Here is a 25,066-nt window from a genome sequence, read left to right as displayed (position 1 = left end):
CTTATGATATCAAGCTTGCATTTCTGAAGAACCATCTGATCAACTTGTATCTTTATGTCTTCTTTGCTTCATGAAAGTCTCAGAAGAAATGTTTCATTTGTGGAACTCTTGTCGTAGTCAGAATTATGACCTTGATGCCCCATTTTGTCTTGGATAAAACCAACTTTATTTGCTTGGAGTTGTGCAGAAATCTGATAAAGCTTTCATCTTTGAAAAGAGAATCTGTCATCTTTAAAAAGAGAATCTATCATCTTTAAAGAGTGTATATGTAGGTATGCCTGACTCAGTAGGGATTAATTAAGAGAGTAGAGTCTGTTCTGATTTGACTCTTGAAACATATCACAAGTAGGTTTTATCCTAATTCCTTTCATGTCTCCACATCTAATCCAATTTCGAATACGGCAACTTGGACCATATCATGTCGAGATGTTTAACAACAACCTGTCATTCAACCTTAGTTGGTGCCATTAGTTTCTTGTTGTTTAAAATTTTAGCTCTCCTTTTGTGGAAAGAAATCTTCATCATATCTCACTTCTATCCTTGAGGTTGAAGAAGACAAACTTCATCTTGGACCAATAAATGGAAACCATCTGATCACAACATTGGTTCAACATCAGAATGACTGGTTCGTAAAACATTTGTCAATACATTCATCATCTCATGTGGCTTCTGCTCGAATTGCTTTAATGAAGCTCTTTGCATGGTGTTCAAAATTTTTGTATGATGTCACAAGACCACTTGAGAACAAAACTCAATGGGAATACAAGTGAAATACTGGTATGACCAAAAAGTTGGTCAAATTCACAAAATGTACTGGTGTCGAATTGAATAGGAGACATTAATTGATCTTGATATCATCTCGGGCAAAAGCAAGTGTGATACTAATCACGTTTTCTTCTATAATGAGCGTTGTAGGAATTAGAAACACATCCACTATAAGAGCCATGTATGGAAAGATATCCATAGAATTCTTGCTGCTGGGGATGAAACGCACATGATAAAACCCAAAATAGATAAAAATTCAGTTCAGCCTGGCTGGCAATGATAACCCCAGTATCATCGGGAAAGAGCAATATATATGAGCTTCTCTCTTTAATGTCATCAAGTAAACAAAACTGGTGTGAAAAACAGCTTTGTAACCTCAACAGTATGGTTGAAACTAACTGACAGGAATCTCAAAGAAATATTTCTAATCATCACCGATACACGGAATACAAAACTCAAAGCTGAGATTTTGAGGAACTGAATCCTAGATCGAATGGTCTGCTTGGGGACCATCTTTATTCATGCAACCATGATATAGCTTAACAAAAAACACGTTGTCATGTGATACATGGTTAAGAAGATTGGGTACTTGAAACCATACTTGCTGAGTAGATATTTGTTCAACAACATGATCATAATGTAACTGCCTGATGAACGAAGCAATAATGTATAGATAGCTTGACTGTCACTGTTTTACCCTTTTCATTCTTAATATCTTTCTGTCTCATTGGAAATATTTTCTCAAATCAATGATTTTTAACACATGATGATATGGGCCTTCAGCATGTCCCAACATTGCTGATACGAAACGTTAAAAAAATGCATCAACAGTCCTAATTCTGATTGAAATGGGCTTTCAGCATGCCCCAATATTTGCTTCTTGTTAATCTGAGCCTTCAAAATGCCCCACATGGATCTGTCTGAATGAACCTTTAAAATGCCCCAATATTTGTTGATACAGATGTTAAAAGTGTGCTCAACATTACTTCTTGTTGAGATGAGCCTCCAAGAATGCCCACATATTCATATTGTTGTGAGCCTTCAAAATGCCCCAATATTCTATTTCTGGTTGAAATGGGCCCTCAAGATGTCCCTCTAGATCTGTCTGATTCACTCTCAATGTCTGTTTGACTGAAATGTCATGATCCCCACGAGGTTCAATTTTGACAATGAACTGTTGTAGGTACTTGTAGCTTTATTCGTGCCCCAAATATGTTTATCTTGAATACACTCATTCTGGTGTCACTAAACATTAGTATTGTCAAGTAACTGGAGAAATTCTCTTCATGTTGTCACAAACTTAAGAAGTACTCAATCATTCTGTTTGAAATATGTGTATTCTGAATGAGGTGACCATTTTGTGTATCTGGAGGGATTTAGTCAGACAGTGAAGTAAAAATAGCTTGGTAATCCGTTCCAGGCTGACATAGTGTCTTATCATCTTTCAGTGAAGGCCATCTCTGAAATATACTTTTCTGTGGGAAAGAAACCAATTTCTGCAAACAGTAATCTGATGCAATAGCAAGACTACATATACAGTGGTACATGCTCTTCAAAAATCCACACCCATGCAACATGTTGATTCTGATAACAATTCATCTGATTATGAAGCGATCTTTTAGGATGATTTCACAGATATTGATAGTTCTTCTAATACCGAGGAAATCCTGAATTCTGATTCTGATGAGGAGAATAAATTGTTATACTTGACGAAAATGGGATATTCAGAGGTTGAGGCTTCAATAGCCATGGAGAGATGTGGTCTGAATTCATCAATTGCAGCGTTGACAGATTTTATATGTGCTGATCAACTGGCTAAGGCTACTGACACACTTCTTCCGGTAGAAGATAGGAAGCCATTATGCAATGATCCCAATTACAGGAAAAGGCGAAACTTGGGCTATGATTTTCTTAAAAAAGAAGAAGCAGGGGAAGCTTGAAAAGAAGCTTCTTAATGAAGATGATCATGTTCATCTTTCAAATCCAATGATTAGTTTTGAGGTTCTTACCGAACCAGATCAGATAGCTCAAAGAACACTTCCAGAAGATGCTATTGGGTCTCCTTATTTCTACTATGAGAACGTGGCACTTGCTCTAGTTAATATTTGGACTGGAATATCACAGAACTTATTCGATGTAGAGCCGAAATTTGTAGATTCAAAGTATTTTTGTGCTACTGTACGGAAAAGGAGCTATATTCATAATCTGCCAATTGAGAACAGATTTCCTCTTCTTATGCTTTCTCCATGCACCATACAGGATGCTTTTCTCTTGACAACAAACTGGTGACCTTCCTGGGATAAAGTTGAACTGTTTACAAACATGTACAGGAAGTGCCAAATTGACAGAAAGGATCTTTAAGGCTCTTGAAGCTTATGATGATGAGCCATCTTCGAGTATCCAGAAATATGTTCTTGATGAGTGCTGAAAATGGAATCTGGTATGGTTTGGAAGGAATAAAATTGTTCCACTTGAACCCGATGAGGTGGAAATGCTTCTAGGTTTCCCTAAAAACCATACATGAGGATCTGTATAGAGACATGTTCCATGGTGGTATCAATGTCCTGTCTCTTTTCTCTGGGATCAATGATGCAGAAGTTGCCTTTTACTGTCTTGGTATACTTTTGAAAACAGATGTGCAAGAACTGAATGATGATCAGTTTGAGCAATTTATGAGTAGTTTTGTCGAATTTGACCTTGTTGTCAGTGGCATCCAGCGTAACAATCTTACTGGAAGAAATAAACATCATCAAGATAAACTAGATGATTTTTGTTGGTGCATTTTCTTGCAATGACTGCTACGACAACTGTCTCTTCAGCTGCTCCAATATATCCCACTCTTTTCAAATCATGGAAAGGTTTGGCTGATAGTAAAACTGGTTATCTCATCTTTTGTAATCATGTAACCAATGTTACCCAATATGAAAGGCATACAAATGTAGAATCTGTTTCAATGTCTTATTATGTGCCATAAGTTCTCAATCTCAAATTCAGCAATCTTCTGAAGGGCATAATGGATATCATCTTGACAAAGAAAATGATTGGCATGAAAGAAGTAGCAATGATGTATCAAGACTTGAGTCAACATCACAGTATAACCAGAGTGCAGGTAGTGACTTGTTCATGGCTCTATGATGTAATTTTCTAGAGAACGTGGATTGATGGTTGGGGAAAATAATCTGTCTGGTGATGTTTATCGCCCTCAGCATGCGATAAACGATAATATTTCTTGCTGAGCTACTAATAATGTCATAGGAGAGTGTCACAAGATCAATTCTCCAGACTTTCTGGCTTCTTGGACCTCTTACCTTTAAAAATGTGAAGTGCTTCATTATTCTGGCCTCGTTCATTCTTTTTCTACAACAGAGGTAGAATAAGCAACAATTGCTTCAAGGACCTTTCTCATTTGAGACTGTCCTGTTTGAAAATGTTTTTTTCTCCTTTCTTTATTGAAGAATGAAAGAATTTTGCAAAGTATTACCCCTTTCAGGTTCACAATATAATCGAATCATAAACAATGAGTTTAATGAATATTAAATAAATCAACTACACTTTTAAATTATTCAAAAATCATAGTTCTATGGCAAGTGTCAAAATTATTGACTGATTTGAGGTGTAGGTTGATTTTGGTAAAATAGGTTCTTTCAAGTTGGTTCAGTATGTCGCTTCGGCTTCCGCTAACTTGAAGAAAAGGTTGTTATGCTCATCTTGCAAAGATGCTTCTCGTTTCCAAAATCTCAGGAACGTCTTTGGGATGATGCAGTGCTTTTTTTTAAGAGCTTAAAATCGTCTCTTATGTCGTTGTTGCACCATTCAATATTCGAGCCGCCTTTTCAGGTTTTCAACTCGAATCCTCCTTTGGTTTCAAAGATGTTATTTAAAAATTTATATCTTGAACCCTCCTTTTATCATTTTTCATATCATGCATTAAAGATTTTAAAAACCAATTTTTGTAAATAAAAATCAATCTTGAGAGGCGGAATGAATTCTGAAAATATTCTCTTTTACTTAGAAATCCATGTATGATTAAAATGGACTTTTCAGGTACGTAACGTAGGCCATGGCTTATGGTTATGAAAGAAAGGGATAAAAAGGCCCAAATAAGTGTTTATGGGTAATCAAACCAAGGATCAATTCATTCTGATGCCATCAATCTTGTTTTGTTTGACTTGGATCTGCCTTGCTGGGGATTTTTCCATCATCTGGATCCCTCTAGACTGTCAAATTTTGGATTAATTTCCATTTTCTCATATCTCCAGCATTTCTTGCTCTTCTTGTTTGTACTTGATCAACCTTGTAACTTGAGGCTCAATAAGTCATCCATCTTGATTCAATTTTTTTTTTCTTTGATGGATGAGTATAATACTTCAATTGTTTTGAGCACCTCCTTTTCCTTTTGCATTTTGGAGGTTTTCCATTATTCTTGATTGGATTGATCTTCAAGCACTCTGTATTTGACATACTTTGTAGTTCAAAACTTTCATGACTTCATGGAAACTTGTCTTCGTAATAAAAATGTATTGACAATCTTTATTCTTGTGAGCAAATATCCTTCACCTTGCCCCCTAATATGGAGGGTGATCCTTGGTTAGGGTTGAATCAGAAGAAAAATCATTCAGGCTCAAGTGGGGACAACAAAGGATATATATATATATATATATTAAAGGATAAATGAAACAATGTCGTTCATTATCTCATACACTGAAACCTTTGTAAAAAGAGGTATCTCCAGGGGGATGAATATTCAAGATTAATTTTACTTACATGAAAAATGTAGTTAATGCATGATATATTTATTTCAATCAATCACTTTCTCCTTCTTCTTTGAGTATGCCCTAATCACTCGAAATTATCATCAATGAGTTGGTCCATGATGCCTCATCTTGTCTCTTATTGCAGTAAAATTCACGGATAATTGGAAGTTTGGTTCTTTTGAGGTTTTTTGGTTTATGATGGTTTTGTGTTTGGAAGGATAAATGTGTGACTCTTAAAGTCATGTATATAGTGGAAGGTAATATCATCAATTAACTCTACCCGAAAAGGTAAACATCTAGAGTTGATGTCTCAAAAACAAGTGGAGACATTACTTCAGAGTCTCAGATAAATATAGTGTCAGGATTTGGTTTTGGTAAGGGTCGAGTAATTGGCATTGGATATGGGATATTGAAGATATAATTTTACCACTTGCCAATAGATCTATAACTCTTGAAAAATTAAAAGAATATTTAATCTACTTGATACTCAATAATCTCAAGATTAAAATTTGACTCATTGTTCATAACCATAAAAGACACATATTTATTTATTGTACAAAAGGTGGAGAAAAGAACAAAAACATATTCAAACAAGATGCTGAAAATAGAAAGTACTACAGTGGTAGATAACACTTCCACTTGTTTATGTATCATTACTCCTCTAATGTTGGGTGTGTACTTGGCCCAGGATTTTTATCCTTATTTGCCCCCCATTTCTTGATCATTTCTTGTGTCAAGACTCCTTTGTCGATGAGCGTCTCTATTTCCTTTAACAGTGACCAATAATTCCCTGTTGAATGTCCAAATACTCCCAAGTGAAAATTACAAAAGCTATTTTGATCATAGCAATGGGCATAAGGCTTTGGTGACACCTTTACCAATCTTGGTGTAATGTATTGACCTTTAACCAAATGAGGGGGTCTGAGATAGATTCTTGAAACACCTTCAGAGTTTTTCTCGCTCGCGAGGCTATCACTTTCTTTGATCGTTCTGAACGAATGAATGCTCTCATGTTATCGAGGGGGTTCTGAATGCTCATTTCAGCTATAACTGGGGTAATATTAACCAGATTTCTTAAGTTGTCCTTTGCCTTACTGGTTTTCAGAAAATCTGATACATGTATATGAGGTGTCTTCTGAGTTATATCTGCCTCATTCTTTTGTAGACCTATAGGCCAATCTCGAATTACATCCATGGGAGCCTTTTGATTTCTTTTCCCATTTTCTTGTGCCCGATATTCTTCGTAGGATTTGGTTACATTAGTTTCTGTTGCAACAACGGTTTCTGAACATTGAACCTTAACCCCTTCTTTTATCTTGCATTTTTGAATTGCTTGCTCTAAAGGGTCTTGGAAATTTCCCTTAAGATTACCAGGAACCTTAGCTGAACAATTTGGAATTCCAGTCTGATTTATCCAAGGAACTTCCTTATAAGTCCAATTCTCATTTGGAGGCCACTGTGATTGATCAAGTTATGGAGTAATTGATCTGGCTGAGAGCATTTTTGGATGCAATTTTTCACTCGAACAGTGGAAGGGAGGAAATTGAAATCCTTGCACATTTTTTTTCTTGATCACTCTATAAGGTTTGGCACCATGTTTAACTGAATAAGACCTCACTGTATTAACCCCAGCTTCTTTCTTGACTTTAGTATTGTCAGAGCCTCTTATCTTGCCATTCTTGATAGCCATTTCGATGATTTCTCCACTTATGATGATGTCAGAGAAATTATTAGGGGCAACCCCTATCATGTGATTAACATAAGGAAATTTTAATGTGCTGATGAACAAAGTAGTGAACTCTTTTTCAGTCAATGGTGGATGTACTTGAGAAGCAACGTCTTTCCATTGTTGTGAATATTGTCGAAAGCTTTCATTGCACTTCATATTCATGCTTTGCAACATTGTTCGATCAGGGGCCATATCAGTCATGTGCTTGTATTGACCCAAAAAAGCTTGAGCTAAATCCCTCCAAGAACTTATTTGAGTACGTTTTAGCTGATTATACCATCTGGATGCAGACCCAGATAAACTGTCTTGGAAACAGTGGATCAACAATTTTTCATTCTCTACATAGCCAGTCATACGACGACAATACATAGTGATATGATATGAATGGCATGTGGTCCCATTATACTTCTCAAAATCTGGAACCTTGAACTTTGATGGAATAACCAGGCCAGGGACCAAACTTAGTTCTTTGGCATCAAACCCATAAAATGACTCAACTGTCTCTATAGATTTTATCACCTCTTCTATATTTTCCAGTCGTTGAGTGAATTTTTCCTTCTCAACTGATTTGTTTAGGTCAAGGACCTCATTACTAATACAAAATTCATCAGGTTTCAACTCAGAAGTAGTAGGACAATCAGTGGGGAATGATGCTCCAGCTTGATATGGTGAGTTCTTAACAGCGAAGTAAATCGGTGATTGAATTTCCTGGGGTACAGAGGTGAACTCAGGAATATGAACATGTATAACACCCAAAGAATTTATGGGGTTTTCAACAAGACTCTTTCCAGCGGTCTGGTGCTTCTCAATCATTTATTTCATATTGTTCAGTAGATTGATATGAGAATTTGTGATATTAGCTTCAATTTGTGCCAACTTGCTCCTCAATTCCTCTTATTTTTCTTTCTGCTCTATCTCAAATTTGGCTAGCCTATCCTCAGTTTCTTTAGACATTTTTCTTGTGTCGTGCTGAGCATTCTTGCTTCAATGAAAAACCAAGATCACTTCGTTTGAAATCCTTATTTTAATGAATGAATGTTTTAATGTATTATGACATAAAAATGCAAAGATGCCAAATGCAAACGTAAATATGTGAATGTAATAATAAGAATACAAATTGTGCAATACAAAAGCAAACATAAAAATACAAATGCAAAGATGCAAATGTAAATATGCAAATGTAAAAATGTATATTATTTAAAATACCAGAATAGGACATCCAGTTATATTAAGACTGCCCTTTTTCTTTGATATTGAAAATAAATAAACATTATTATTTAATTAAATATGTTTTAATACATGATGTAAGTTTAAAAATGTAAATGTAAATACAAACGTAAAAATGTACAGATGCAAAATATAAATGCATGTATGCAAAGGTGTTACTCAAGAGTGATCATTTTAGAACAGATTTCATTGAACACAAAAGTTTTAGTATATCAAATAAAACTTTACATATATGGGACATCTTTCAGTCCTAACTTCTTTAAAGCCAAGTTAATTTCATTTATGCTCAATAGTTGAATTATCAGTCCGCTTCATTTCCTTGTAAAATCAGGTTGGTCTATCAGCTTTTGGGTCATATTGCTTTTCTGGACTGCAACTTCTTCCATGACATTCTCTTTCATCTTCTGTATCAATTATTGGAGTTGCTTATTTTCCCTTGTAAGAGAACCTTTCTATCCAAGAAGTTCTTGAACAAGATCTTCATATAAGTTGCAGTTCTTTTTCAGCTTGGTGACCCCTGTGATCCACTCTTCTGGGGTGCTTCCTAGGCCAGCATTTTGAAAGGCTCGACTGATCTTCTGAAAATCTTCATGCATGGTTTTCATTTCTGTGCTCAATTTCTTGTTTTGGTCGTTCAAGTCCTTCAAATAACATGTTTGAACTTCATAAAAACCTCCTCCACTCTGAATGCCCTGACTGATGCTCTTACCATAGACTGTTTTTGGTATCAATCTGGCAGAATCTTTGTGGAGTACTTTTGGTATTAATATAACAGGATCTCTGTGTGCATTGCTTGCTTCCATCCTTGTAGTTTCTTCAGGATGTCTTTCTTTGGCCGCATCATATTTTGTTTGATCATAAAACTTTTTGTTCATTTACGATTTCTTTCCAATTTGATGAACAGTCTTTCAAGTCAACACCTTTTGGTTATGTCATGATCATGTAATGCAGGCACAAAACAAAAGAAATCAATATAAACAAGTTAAAACAAAACAAAATGTATGAAAAATAAAAATGAGAAAGGAAATAAATAAATTGGTAAGTACCAATTAATGAAAAGAAAATATTCTACCTATCATGGTATATAATATATCCTAACCTCATGCTTTCTAGTTCCATGCTTTGTTTGGAAAAATTAACCTAATAACATGATTACTAATTCGTAGGCATTTATTCAGAGAGAAAGATAATAAATTAAATAAATTAAAAGCTAGAGCTTATTTCTTCTTTGTGTACACCTATGGACAGGGTTTCAGTACTTCTTAGATCAGGTGAAGTGCTAGAGTTTATTATATGCAGGGTTTCATTTCTAGGAGTAAAGGTACCCGAATTGTCCTTGTTAGTACCCCCTTGGACTGCTAACCCTCTATCCTAGTCCATCACAGACTAAAGTGGATCGAGTTCAATTCGAGGGGATACATTTCTCTATGCCTGACACGGAGAATAAATTCTCACGAAGATATAGAGCATATGAACCCCGAAAGCTACTTGCTAGGTCTGACACGGAGAATAAATTCTCACGAAGACGTCGCTTTCACTCCCACTTAAAAAAGGACAAGCTTGATTAGAAAGCTTTATGTTATGCAATACAAGTGTTGTGTGTGAGGAGAAATGTTCAAACCTCTAACAGATAAATAAAATAATTAATACCTGAAAAAAATATTAATAATATAAAAATAATAAGTAATAAAAAATTTGAAAGAAAAGAATTAAAAATTAAATAAATAAATTTTTAATTTCTAATTAATAGAGACAATTTATAATTAATTTTTAAGTTTGACGGTCCCCAGCAGAGTCGCCAAGCTGTCGTAACCGGTTTTCGTCCGGGCACGAATTTTTTTTTACTTGGCGGGAAAAGTGATGTGAATAAATGGTTTTTTTTAAATAATTTGGGAGTCGCCATCGGCCTTTTGGATCAGGCAGGTCAAATACCTAAAAATCATCCTTTAAAAGAGTTTTTAACAAAACATCGATTAAAAGATAAGCTGATATGCGTTTTAACCAAAAATTCATTCTTTTTAATAATAAAAAAGGATCCGTGGTCGGTTACGTTTAGGGAAGGATTAGCACCCCCTACAACGCCCAAAATTGGTACTTTTTAATTATATATTGTCTCTATTATTAGAAATTTAAGAATTCAAAGATATATTTAATTTATAATCCTATTATTTCAAAATTATAATTATGAAAAAATATTAATTTTATATATATTTATAAATAAAATATTTATTTATTTAGAAATATCAGAAAATGACTTCTAGGTGCCTTAAGACAGCTCTTTTCTTTGATATTAATAAATAATTAATTATAAAATAGGATATTTAGTAAAAATATCAGAAAACGGACTTCTAGGTGCTTTAAGACAGTCCTTTTCTTAAAAATAAATATATATTAAAATATGATTATTAAAAGTGATTTATGAAATATAGGATTTTAACAAATAAACAAATATTATATATATATATATATATATATATATATATATATATATAATAAAAATAATAATAATGAAATAATATTTAAAAATAATAATAATAATAATAAAATAATATTCCAAATAATGATTAAAATAAAAGGAAATAAAAATATAGTATTAAAAAAAATCATAGTCAAAAATAAAAATTAATGATTAAAATGTAAAATTATAAAACTAGAGTCCTAATTCGAAATATTATAAAACTTGAGTGCTAATAGGGTGATTTAACCTATATTAATAATACGAGATTAAAATAATAATTAATAAACTATGAGGGACTAAATTTGATATTTACCTATATATATATATATATATATATATATATATATATATATATATATACTGATAAGGACTAAATTAAAATAAAATAAAATTAGAAGACTAAATTAAAATAATCAAAAATTGCTTTCAGTGACTAAATTGCAAGGTATACAAATTTGGAACACTGCGGACGGGGTTTACCCTTTATGAAATTACAGAAATACCCTCCCCCAAAACGGCATCGTTTGGGAGAGGGTATTAATACCCGAAACCGGCTGGCCCGTAGGGCCAGCCTCTCATTTCTTCTTTTCTCTTATCTCTCAAACAGAGAGAGAGCCAGAGTTCTCTCTGGCTTCTCTCTAAAATGAGAGAAAGCCATCCCGGTCAGCCACCGCTGCCGGGCTCCGACCACCGCTGCCGGCCACCGTTAATGGTGGCCGAAAATTACAAAAATACACCAAAATATAGATCGGGACGATCTAAAACCGTTTTCGGTGTTCTTTTTCCTTAAAAAACTCCCAATCGGAGTAAATCTACAAAAGTACCTTCGGTTTTTGTTGTTTCCGGCGACAGTTGGGGTTCTCCGATGACAGAGTAAGTTTCTTTCCTCTCTTCTCTCTTTCTTTTTGTTGCTGCGTTGTTGTTGACTGGGATCGTTGGTAGTTTTTTTGTATCTTGTTTCTATTCTGTTTTTTTTTTGTTTTGCAGGATCCGGTGACTTTTATAGCCACCACCGGTGATGGCTTTAGACCGGTCCCAATGAGGTTGCTTAGGTGAGTCACCATAGCTATGGTGGTGACTCACCGTAGAGCTCGACATGTGGAGGGGTAGTTGGGTCTTCTGGAGCCTTTTGTTGAGGCATCGTGGCAGAGTAGACCGTCGGCAGCATCTGGTTGGGTCACCTGGCAGTGGAGTGTCGGCAATGAGCGGCGGTTGTGGCTTCTGGATGCTTGAGGCGGCGACTGGAGCTAAGGTTTAAAAACCCTAGCTGAAACCCCAAATGTTTAGGGTTTCCTTTTGGGTCTGGGCCAGTTTTGGTTGGGCCTGAGATTTGGGCTTGTAATTATTTTTTAATAATAATAATAATATATATAATAATTATAATAATAATAATAATAATAAATAAATAAATAAAATGGGTAAAAAAATTAGTATCTTCATATGGATCATGATAAGGTAGATAACTATTAGTTATTGTTACATACTTATCATAACTATTGCTTATATTTTAAGATTAAAATGTGCAAGTAAAAACAGATATTTGCTCAAGTATTCGTCAAAATGGAATCCTTCCCTCTCAAATTATTTTATATTTATATAGAAAGTTTAAAATATATAATTAGTGTACTTTTTTTATATTTTTAGGATCATTAGATTAGTAAAAATAAACTATGAAATTTTTATGTAAATATCTTCTGGTATTCTACTATCAATCTCAATTGTTTATTTTCATTAACTCGATAGTCTTAAAAAGATGTAAAACTATACATTTTTTATATTGTAAACAAATCTTATCTTTTATATATATATATATATATATATGTTGTATCAGGCATTGAGAAAGTTTTATTTAAAGTCAAACCCATATCAATCTCGATTTTGATTTCGACTATTTATTTTTATGATCTATATTAAATATGAATTTTGAAGAAAAAATATCTTATAAGATTAGATCAGGTCAATAACTGTCAAATTCAGATAAATTTTAAATTCGCAAGTATCAATCTTTAATTTTAAAGATCGTAGCTTCGAACCTCTAGAAATGCATTCTAATTTTTTTTTCTCGTTGCCACTAATAAAGTGAAGTTTTTTCTCTCATAATTACTCCTAACAAAATGACTTGTTTTAAACATTTTGAAAAATAAAATAATTATATTTTTCGTTGTCACACGTTATTACCAAATAATAATTTAACAGTATAATTATAATTTAATACTACAACTAAAATATTCGATGGTAAAATCAATATAAACTCAAGAGGAAAGGTTAATATTATTCACTTACTGTTGAACTCGTAGAAAAATGCAAAAATAGGAGATTTGGTACCTGCATAATTAATTATTTTCCAAGTAAAAGAATTTAATCTAATGGGAAACAAATCGAAAAATCCGGAACACGTTCAAACACGAAGACCCGAAAAAAGAAAACCAACCAAGACGTTATTTTCCACTGAGGGGGTGACACCGTCATTCTACTTTTCTCCAATGAACGATGCGCCGTGATCCTCTAACCCTGAAACTATGACCGATATATCAAAATCCCCATATTACCCTCCATTTCTTTTCCTTTCTTCCCCCACTTTAAACTCCTCCCTCCATAATCTCACTTCATTCCATGCAACCTTCCCTCCTCCTCCTCCTCCTCCTCTCGCTCTCTCTCTAAACACACGCTTCCTCTCTTAACCTTTTTTTTACAAGTTTTTATTAATCTGTATCTATTTTATTTTTCATTTTTACTGATTAATAGATCAATTTCGACTAGTTCTTTGCTATTTGGTTTGGCTCGCGTGAGTCATGACTCGGCGATGCTCGCATTGTAGCAACAACGGCCACAACTCCCGCACGTGTCACACGCGCGGTGGAAGTGGCGGAGTTGGCTGCGGAGGAGTGAAACTGTTCGGCGTCCGTTTGACGGACGGTTCGATAATCAAGAAGAGTGCCAGTATGGGAAATTTGTCATCAGCGCACTACCATAGCTCCTCATCAGCTGCCGCTTCGCCTAATCCGGGCTCCCCTTCATCGGATCACATCCGTGACTCGAACCACGACCATGACGGGTACCTATCTGATGAGCCCACCGCACACACTTCTGCTAATCCTCGCGGTGAGAGAAAGAAAGGTGATTATTCTAGAACGCCGTGTTTTGAGCTTGTTTTTGTTTACTTGTTCTCTCTCTCTCTCTTTTTGGTTGGAGGTATTTTAAGTTTGTTTATTTGGATTTTGGATAAAGTTTCTATTCTAGTTGTTTAGTGAGAGAGAACTTGAAGTATGTTAATGATCAACGTTATTATTTTTTTAAGATTTAGCTTTATTTATTTATTTCCAAATTAAATGAAAAATGGTTATTTAATCCTATACTCTTTTTAGTCTTTTAACTTTCTGTATATGTAAGAATTTTTTCTTTTACAATTCTCATTTTTAATGAAAATTGTATAAGAAAATTTTGCTTTCAAAATCGCCGTTTTATTTTGTGGTTTTGGAGAACATTTTGGAGTTCAGTAGTACTACAAAATGGTCTTTTATTTTTTCCCTCAAACTTCTTATAAAATGATATTAAAAAGTAGAATGCACGCTGCACAAATACTTTTAGCATGTTATGTTTAATACTTTTTAAAATCCATGAACAAAGAATGAATAAATAGTCCAGCTTGTATATATATTTTTTGGATCAAGAATCCAGCATTTATATTAAGCTAAAAAAGTTGCAGAAAAGATATTGGCTCATATTTTAGGTTTTTTTTATAACTACGGTGAATACAAGATAATATATGTTCAAAGAATTATTCGAACCCAATACCTCCGCGTAATCCCCTAACTACCGAGCTCGTTTAGTTCTGGTACTATTGTTTTCCCTGTTTCCCAATAGTCTTGCCTAGTTTTTTACATGCGTTTTATGTTCGTGTTTTGAGTAGTTTGGCCTTCTGGGGACCACGTGAATAAGGGATACTTAGATAGTTAGATGCTTTGTAATAATTGAATTTGTCTTTTACTTCACCACGTCTGAACCTGGATGAAAAGCTAATCCGTCTACTGTGCTTTATGGTTTTAAGGCTTGTTTGTGTTTATGATCTCCACTAATGTCCTAAGTGTCTTATTTACATTGCATGTCATGAGCAACTGCGTATAACAGCAGTCCTGGCAAGTGTGTGTAGAAACTGCATAGTGCCGGGTCACTAACTGCTGTTCTTAGAGCCTTAATTTTAGACTAGACCGCTTAGAATGATATTGTTCTGAACTAATGTTGTGATGGTTTATAGTTGCTAATTTCAGTTTCCCTTAATAGTAAGGTTCCTGTTAGAATTGTGAAAACTGGGGAAAGAAAGTAGTTTTTGGGTGAGAACTTGGATCCGTTTTCAACTTTAGCTGTCTTTCTTTTTTGTTTGTTTTGTTCCATACTTTAAACCTTAGATTAATGATTATATATCCTGTTCTTGTTAACTTAGTAAGGAGACTACATGCTGCGGCATGCGTTGGATAAGTTGATTGTTGTTAACTTTAGGCATGAGTTGTTTGAATGATCTATAAATAGGCTTCTTGATAAGTAATTTAGGAGAATATGGTTTTGGCTTGGAAGAGAGGCTTCAACTGTACCTTACCTCCTTATTTTGGGGAATTAGCTTAATCCTATGAATAGGGGCAAACGCAAGATTTTATGTTCGGGGGGCGAAAACAGCTTATCAATAAAAAATTCTTAAATTATATGAGTGTTTTACATTTTCAGGGGGCGGTCCCCTCAGTCCATCCCTGCCTATGAACTTAGAGCAGTGAATTCTGCTGAAACTTGTGAAGCAGACTGGGGTCTAGTCTTTGCAAGAGGATATTGTGTAGAAGCTTAACTGCACTCCAGTTTGTACTTTGTACAAATATATGTTTAGATTTGCGTTGAATTTCAATTGCAGCAACAATTGATGTGCTCTGTAGTTTAAGGTTATTCCATCACATTTCCTTATGTCGTGGCTGTTGAGGCATCTAAGTCACATGCCTCCTACAGTACAAATATTTGGGTAACTAGTTTGCATTTCTTTTAAGTGCTTATTTTAGTTATATGAATTATTGGTTTTGAGGGCAAGGAATGAATTTCCAAGCAGCCTAAAATATTGTATAGTTGCTTGTTGAACATCAACGGGTAGTTGACCATTTGTACCTTAAAATTTTGAGTCAACCGTTTCTTTTCTCTGAATTAAAAATAAAACCTTTCGAGTCACCAATGAGATAAAACAGGACTTGGAATGGTTTGTCACTTCTCTCTTTCACTAGTGGGATGGAAATATGACAACGAAATTATTGATTCTTAGCTGTGATTTTTGGTTGCTTCAGGTGTTCCATGGACTGAAGAGGAACATCGACTCTTTCTAATTGGCCTCCAAAAACTAGGGAAAGGGGACTGGCGGGGGATAGCTCGAAACTTTGTTGTATCAAGAACACCAACTCAGGTAGCAAGTCATGCCCAGAAGTATTTCATCCGTCAGAGTAATGTTACTCGAAGAAAGAGACGTTCAAGCCTTTTCGACATGGTTCCAAGTGATATGGTTTGTTTTGCTTCTTTATATGTATAAGTGTGTGTGTGTGTTTCATTTCCTAAAAATAGCAACACAGCCTATCATGCACATGATATTTGGCTTGTAACATAGTATTTTCTGCACACAACCACATGATTAATGCAAGAGAATAATTTTGTAGTGCTAAGGAGAATATCTTCGTCCATTGTCCATCACTGAAGGAATTTAACAAATGTGCATGGGAAAATAAAATCATCTCTACAACAGAAGAGATCAACAGCATATGTAATCTAGGCGAAGAATTGGTTGTGGGTTTGGGCATTGAGTTGTTGCCTTTTGTTCAAACTTGAGTTTGGGTGCTGTGTAGCTTCTGATTAACATTAGCCGCATTTGTTTTGCTAACAGAGAGCAACCTAATTTGGCCATAGGTCAGATTTGGTATCATTTTGTTTTGGTTTTTGTGTTAGCTGGGTTCATGCTGTTCTGTTCAGATTAAATTCGGGTTGGCTGCATGGTGTACCATCTGTGCTAATAAGCTGGCTTCTATATTTCCTAAACTAAATAGAATATTTTCTCTCATCGCTTCTGGTTTGATTAACTTTCATATTCTTTTGCAGGCTACAGATACACCTGCAGTCCCGGAAGAACAAGTTTTACTGCCATCTCATGTAGAAGAAGCATATAATTCAAATTCAACACCTTCATTACATCTCTCCCTCGGCTCTGAATTTGAACACACAGAAACTGCAGCACAAGAAACAGTTAATGTGACCGAAGAAACAATGATGGTATCAAGTGGACTGGCACCTATGGTCAATGGTTTCATCTCACCTTACACACCTGTTCCTTACGCATTTTGGCCACCGAATCCAGCCCCTCCGGATGAAGGGAACGGCATAGAGACATCTAAACATCAAGTACTGAAGCCAATCCCATTGTTTCCAAAGGAACCTGTCAATGTAGACGAACTAGTCGGAATGTCTCATCTTAGTATAGGAGAGATTGCGAATGGGCATATAGAGCCTTCACCGTTATCCTTGCAACTGCTAGGAGAACCATCAAGACAATCTGCGTTTCATGCAAATGCAGCAGTTGTGGCCACAGACTTGAGTAAGGACAAAACCGGTGCTATTCAAGCTGTCTGAAAATGCAAGCCAATGATTCTATCTTGTTTTGCTTAAAAATCTTAAATTTGCATTACCATATGATTATTATTTTTGAGGGTAGTAAGAAATTTCTGGGTGTTTACATTATGGGTTAAGATTATTTATGGGAAATGTTTATTCATACTAACCGTATACAAGCAATAGTGCTAATAATCAAAAGGGTAATGGTAGTGAATGCTTTCGGTCTTATATCATCAAGTCCCTTGTATATTAGGTACTTAGGTTTTACTTTTACACACTATTGTTCTGGCCTATTTCTCCCTTCTTTCCTTTGAAATTTTTGCTTCTGTTTAACATTTTTAAACATCTCAAACAATTGCTAACCTTTTCTTCATTAGATTTCATTTTTTTTATTAATCGAGGAAGGGTTTGAATTTGTATATTTTCAATCTTTTTCCTCATAATTGCCTAAACGCCCCAAAACTGAAGGTAAAGTTAAATTATGTCCTTAATCTCGTACTCTATTTAAGTTGAATATTTAGTTTGATGTTATAATTTTGTCAATTTTAACTCAATTGACATAGAATCAATATAATTAAGTTATAAGGGTTTAAAATGATTAAATTAAAAAATGAAGAATTAAACCTACAATTTACCTATGCAATAGGTGGACTAAAGATAGAATTAGACTACAAATTCAATTGTTATAGTTTGAATAAGGAATGTGTTTTTTTTTTTTAATTTAAAAGAATAAAAACTAACAAATACTAAAATAAGAGGGTAGAGATAAAATTTATAATTTAAATATATTATAAGAAGTAATTAAAAAATGATGAAAATAAAATGGAGCAAAGGTTGGTGTTGCAATATATAGAGGGCGCTTGTAAGGATATCCATTTCTCTACGTAGGAACCTTTCTGAAAATCTAAAGTATAATCCTTCTCACCTGAATTCACTAGTTTAGTTCAATCATGTGAGACATACAACCTTGGTCCTTGAATAGGCGATTCAGATGACATTTAGTGACAGACGTTGGATAATTATTATGGTAAACTAAACATGTTACAATTAATAATTAATAATAAATAAAATAAATAGTATAAATAAAAATTATATTAAAATTAATACAAACATTAGGCGTGAAAGAAATAGATTATATTTAAACATTGAAAGTGGAGGCACATTCGAAAATGTTAATGACCACTGTTCTTCCTTCAATCATTATTGGAATTTTATAAATGCCCACCAATCATTTATAATATTATTTATATTTTCATTACTTTTTGTCATCTTATAATTTCATTTACTTCTTCATCCAAATTTGAATATTAGTTTTAATTTAATTCTAATACCAAATTATTTCAGATTTGTTGAAAACATTTTGATATTTCGATATAACAAATTAAGTTAAATGAATTTTAAGATTTTCCAAATGATTTTCTAAGTATATTCGATAGAATTATTCGAATATCAGAACATTACTCCAAATCTTTCAAAGATAATTTTTAATCCTTACTCAAAGTGTAAAATTAAGTTTTAATCTTAAAACAATTTCAAAATAATTTTACAAAGTATTTCGAACCATTTCAAAGCCAAAAATTCCATATTGCTCAGAGAGAACCGATTCCCCCCTGAATGGTTTGGCTCCGAGAATTCCAGTATGCTCGGAGGGAACCGATTCCCCCCAGGGGGTACCGATTCCCCCCTTGTGTAACGGTCGAAATATTTAAATTTTACACTTAGGAAACCGATTCCCCATAGGGGGTACCGATTCCCCCCACGCTCCAAGCTGTTTTATTAATTGTTTTCACACTAAAACGGCTATATAATCTTCACTAATCATCCCAACGTTCAGAAGTGATTCAAGGTGTATTTAAACAAGTTCTGAAGCCCTTGATCAACAAGAAATTATAGAGAAACAAGAGAGAAAGCATCAAACACCAAGTTTGTGCAAATCAAGCCAATTTTCCTTTCAATATTCATTTTGCTTTCAAAGAACACCATTTGTGCTCATTTGTAATTATTTGTGAGTGTTCTTTTCTTGTTCTAGAATTGTGCAAACATCTTACCTTGAGAGGTTTTCCTTGTAAGTTTGCAAATTTGTAATATTCTCTTTGGGAAAGAGTGTTCTCAAGAATTGGGGTATATTCTTGAGGGTGTTGTAAGGTTATCTCTTTGGCCTCAAAAGAAAGAGCAAATTAGTGAATTTGTTGGAAAATCCTTAGTGTGGATAGCTAAGGTAGTAGACGTAGACTTTGATTGAGAAAGTCGAACCACTCTAAATCGTTGTGCAATTACTTTCAATTTTCTGCAAAAGCTTCCACCAAATTTTTAATTGCCAATTCATACCCTCTTGGCCAATTCCGTCAATCGATTAACTCAACAATTGGCATCAGAGCCTAACTCATTTGAAGGTTTTATCTCATCTTGAGTCGATTCGGGAAGAGTTATATCGATAATCAAAGTCATCAATGGCCTCCGCTTCAAACTTCGACTATGGTCTCGACTCGATGCCCGTCAACAAGCCTCCTTTCTTTAATGGAGCTAACTATGCTTATTGGAAGAATATAATGATGTACTTCATTCAAGCAAGTGACATGGGAGCATGGAATGCTGTAGAAGAATGATACATCAAACCTCTCACTCATCCAAGGTTGTGGAGTGAAGGAGAGACAAGAATGTTCCAGCTCAACTCCAAAGCCATCCATATCATTTTTTGTGCTCTTGGACCAGATGAATACGGAAGAGTTTCATCGTGTACAACCGCCAAAGAAATATGGGACAAACTTCAAGTCACTCATGAAGGTACCGATGAGATAAAGAAATCTAAAATTAGTATTGTAACGCATAGCTATGAAAATTTTAGGATGAAACCAATTGAAGATATCAAAGCTATGAAGGATAGATTTTCAACGATTGTCAATGGTCTCAAATCATATGGAGAGATCATTTCAAATGAAAAGCTTGTGAGGAAGTTAGTCTACTCCCTCCCAAAATCGTGGCAATCAAAGAAGACGGCAATCATCGAGTCTAAGGACTTAACATCCTTAACTCTTGAAGAGCTAATTGGGTTACTCCTCACTCATGAAATGATGCTCGAAGATGAGGTGGACCTCGACAAAATTGACGAGACACCAAAGGAGAAGAAGAAAAACATTGGAGTTGCTCTCAAATCCACAAAAGATGAGAGTGATTCGAATAACGATGACGATGACGAGGAAATGGCATTGTTTGCCAAACGGTTCAGAAAAATGATGAGACCTTATCGAGGAAGAAAATTCAAACGAAATGAAGGCCTAAAAAATAAACCGAAAGAGAAGGACCCAATCATTTGCTACGAATGCAAAAAGCCAGGGCATGTCAAATATGATTGCCCACAATTGAAGAAAAAGGGCCACTCAAAGAATAAGCACAATGCTCATGTGGCTACATGGAGCGATGAAGAAAGTTCTGATGAAGAGGAACAAGAAGTAGCTAACTTGTGCTTGATGGCATTTGGGGAAGATTATAAGGTAACCTCTAACTCATCCGATTTTGATGATTTATCCTATGATGAGTTATTAGAGGAATATAATGGGTTGGCTTTGGATTATGAGAAATTATTTTTAAAATATAAAAATGATGTTTCAAAATTGAAAAATGAAAACAAACTCATATCCAAAACCAACAACGATCTTGAAAGTAAAATCAAAGATTTGCAAATCAAACTAGAAGAGTTTGAAAAGAAAAATTTAGATTTGCAAAATTTATTTTCAAAGATCAATGATGATCTTCAAAAGAAAATTGATGATCTTAAAACTTCTTTTGATAAAGTTGGAACAAAACATTTTGAAAAAGGTGGAAATTCAAAATCCAACTTTGTTAGAAAAAGTTTTAGAAACTACAATCATAGAGGTCCCCAAAGAACCTCTAATGGAAAACTCGTTAGAAGTATGTGGGTTCCTAAAGAACTCATTACTACTAAAGATAAAAATATCCTACACAAATGGATACCTAAGGGGACTAGGATTTTGGAAACTAATGAATATGGACCCAAAAGAATTTGGGTACCAAAAATCAAAAATTAATCTATGTTTGTAGGGAAAGGAGCATTGCTACAAGGCACGGGAAACAAATTCAAATTCATGGTACCTTGGTAGTGGATGCTCAAGACACATGACCGGAGACAAAAGCCGATTCATTGAGCTTAACGCCAAAAATGGAGGAGAAGTGACTTTTGGAGACAATTCAAAGGGTCACATTGAAGGTATTGGTACAATAGGTATACATCTTCCATACAAATTAAAATGTGAATAAATTAAATCATAATCTATTGAGTATTATTCAACTATGCGATAAAGGATTCAATGTCTTATTTGAAATTAATGGTTGTAAAGTCATTGACATTGCATCTAATCAGATTATGCTTGTTGGTCATAGAATAGGAAACATATACATGGTGCATTTAAATTCTTTTGATATGACTAATTTATGCCTAGTTGCTAAGGATGAACATGATAGTTGGTTATGGCATAGGAGACTAGGACATGCTAGTATGAGTGTTTTGCAACGGTTAATTCAAGGAGACCTAGTAAGAGGGTTGCCTAAGCTTAAATTTGATAATGATAAAATCTGTGATGCTTGTGCTAAAGGAAAACAAAAGTGAGTTTCTTTTAAATCCATTAATGATGTATCAACTAGTAGAGTTTTACAATTGATCCATTTAGATCTTTTTGGGCCAACTAGAACTACTAGCTTGGGTGGAAAACAATATGCATTTGTCTTGGTAGATGACTATTCTAGATATACTTGGGTTCTATTTTTAAGTACTAAAGATGAAGCATTAGAACAATTCATCACGTTTTCAAAAGTAATCCAAAATGAAAAAGGTTACTCTATAACTAGTGTTAGGAGTGATCATGGAACTGAATTTGAAAATCTTGGATTTACTGAATTTTATAACTCTAATGGTATTAGCCATAATTTTTCAGCACCTAGAACCCCTCAACAAAATGGAGTTGTTGAGAGGAAAAATCGAACTTTAGAAGAAATGGCTAGAACCATGCTTTGTGAAAATAATTTGCCAAAATATTTTTGGGCGGAAGCCACAAATACCACTTGTTATGTTGTAAATCGAGTAATGATTAGGCCAATTTTAAAGAAAACTCCATATGAAATTTTCAAAAATAAAAAGCCTAACATTAGTTATTTTCATCCTTTTGGATGTAAATATTTTGTTTTAAACAACGGTAAAGAAAACCTTGGCAAATTTGATGCTAAAAGTGATGAAGGAATTTTTCTGGGTTATTTCTTAAATTCTAAAGCCTATCGTGTATTTAATAAAAGAACTTTAGTTGTAGAAGAGTCTATACATGTTGTTTTCGATGATAATCCCCTTCCGAGGATGGATTCTTGTGTGAATGATGATGTAGGTGTTATAAATACAAATGACGTTAGACATGACGTTGGAGAACCATCATCAAAGGAAGAAACGAAAAATGAGGAAACTCATGATCCTCTTGAGAATCCAACCATTAAAGAAAGGGAAGTATCTTATCCAAGAGAGTACAACTATTTCAAGGATGATGAGATTATAGGTGATCCATCAAAAGGGGTAATAACTCGATCTTCTCTTAGAAATATTTGTAATTATGTTGCATTTATCTCATGCATAGAGCCTAAGAATATTAAAGAAGCATTAAATGATGAACATTGGATTATGACTATGCAAGAAGAGTTAAATCAATTTGAGAGAAGTAAAGTATGGACATTAGTTGAAAGGCCTAGTAATAAATCTACTGTAGGTACTAGATGGGTATTTAGGAATAAGCTTGATGAGAGTGGTAATATAGTGAGAAACAAGGCTAGACTTGTTGCTCAAGGGTATACTCAAGAAGAGGGCATAGACTATGATGAAACATACGCTCTCGTAGCTAGGATGAAAGCAATTAGAATGTTATTAGCATTTACATGTTTCAATGAATTTAAATTATATCAAATGGATGTTAAAAGTGCATTTTTAAATGGTTTTATAAAAGAAGAAGTGTATGTGGAACAACCTCCAGGTTTTGAAAATTCAAATTTTCCGGATCATGTTTTAAAATTGACAAAAGCTCTTTATTGTTTAAAGCAAGCTCCTAGAGCTTGGTATGAAAGATTGTCAAATTTTTTAGTTGAAAAAGGTTTTTCAAAAGGGAATGTTGACACTACATTGTTTTTGAAGCATAAAGGTAAAGATTTATTAGTAGTTCAAATTTCTGTTGATGATATAATATTTGGTTCTACTAATGATGTTCTTTGCCAAGAATTTTCTAAGCTAATTCAAAGTGAGTTTGAGATGAGCATGATGGGGGAGCTCTCATTTTTCTTGGGACTCCAAATCAAGCAATGAAAAGATATGCTCAAGAAGTTTGGACTGGAAAATGGGAAACCTCATGACACTCCAATGAGCTCTTCAACAAAGCTTGACTTAGATGAATGAGGTAAATGTGTAGATGTCAAATTATATAGGTCAATGATTGGATCTCTACTTTATCTAACTGCAAGTAGACCGGATATTATGTTTAGTGTTTGCTTATGTGCTAGATTTCAATCATGTCCTAAGGAATCACATTTACTAGCTGTTAAGAGAATCTTTAGATACCTTAAAGACACTCCTAGTCTAGGACTTTGGTATCCTAGAGACTCTAGCTTTAGCTTGCATGCTTTTTCTGATGCGGATTATGGAGGATGCAAATTAGATAGGAAAAGCACCTCCGGTACTTGCCAATTCCTTGGAAATATGCTAATTTCTTGGTTTTCAAAGAAACAAAATTGTGTTGCATTATCTACCACTGAAGCCGAATACATTTCAGCTGGTAGTTGCTGTGCACAAGTTTTATGGATGAAACAACAACTTTTTGATTATGGAATTGAAGTAAGTACCATTCCTATCAAGTGTGACAATACTAGTGCTATTTGTCTCACTAAAAATCCCATCCAACACTCTAGAACTAAGCACATTGAAATAAGACATCACTTCATTAGAGACCATGTCACTAAGGAAGATGTAGTTCTAGAATTTGTTGATACTTTGCACCAATTAGCGGATATCTTTACAAAACCTTTAGACAATGAACTATTTTGGACACTTATGAGAGAATTAGGTTTGACCAATCTATCTTCACTGAGTGTTTAAAATAATTTTAGCACTTTTAATAATAAATGAAAAATGCTTATAATAGTAATTTTTGATTGCATTCATTGCTATTAGTTAGGGGGAGTTTATGATTCTTGATAAAAAATTAATTTTATGTTCAAATATCGTTTAAAGATTAATTGAATTGTTTGAACATGATTAATTTTCAATATATGAGTTGCCAATACCACTAGAGGAAATTAATTTAGCATTTTGGGTGTTTAAAATCGGATTTTAGCATTTTGGTGCAGAGGGAATCGATCCCCCCTTGAAGGAACCGATTCCCCCTTTGAAGGGGAATCGATACCCCCCCTGGGGTTCTGGTTTTATCGGGCAGAACCCTTGGTTTTGGCCTAAAACTCTCTTCTCTTCTC

General features: G+C 34.3%; 1 protein-coding gene and 1 long non-coding RNA gene across 2 annotated transcripts; one reads left to right on the top strand and one right to left on the bottom strand.

The window, feature by feature from the left end:
• Window positions 1-231: 231 nt before the first annotated feature.
• On the bottom strand, window positions 232-16,328 carry LOC120133329. The gene is made up of 3 exons (XR_005517086.1): window positions 16,151-16,328; window positions 9,249-9,253; window positions 232-244 (listed from the first exon to the last, which is right to left on the bottom strand). It is a non-coding gene; the product is annotated as an uncharacterized LOC120133329 (long non-coding RNA).
• LOC120133328 (transcription factor MYBS3-like) lies at window positions 13,644-17,892 on the top strand. Its single transcript, XM_039149933.1, has 3 exons — window positions 13,644-14,050; window positions 16,249-16,460; window positions 17,048-17,892. The coding sequence occupies exons 1-3, from the start codon at window positions 13,726-13,728 to the stop codon at window positions 17,573-17,575; spliced, it is 1,065 nt and encodes a 354-aa protein (XP_039005864.1). The 5' UTR covers window positions 13,644-13,725; the 3' UTR covers window positions 17,576-17,892.
• The last annotated feature ends 7,174 nt before the right edge of the window (window positions 17,893-25,066 follow it).

The sequence above is a fragment of the Hibiscus syriacus genome, unplaced genomic scaffold (assembly GCF_006381635.1).
Source record: "Hibiscus syriacus cultivar Baekdansim isolate YM2019G1 unplaced genomic scaffold, ASM638163v2 tig00110578_pilon, whole genome shotgun sequence".
NCBI classification, from domain to species: Eukaryota; Viridiplantae; Streptophyta; class Magnoliopsida; order Malvales; family Malvaceae; genus Hibiscus; species Hibiscus syriacus.
Note: the sequence above shows the minus strand (reverse complement) of the source record. Positions and strands in the feature narration are given on the sequence as shown.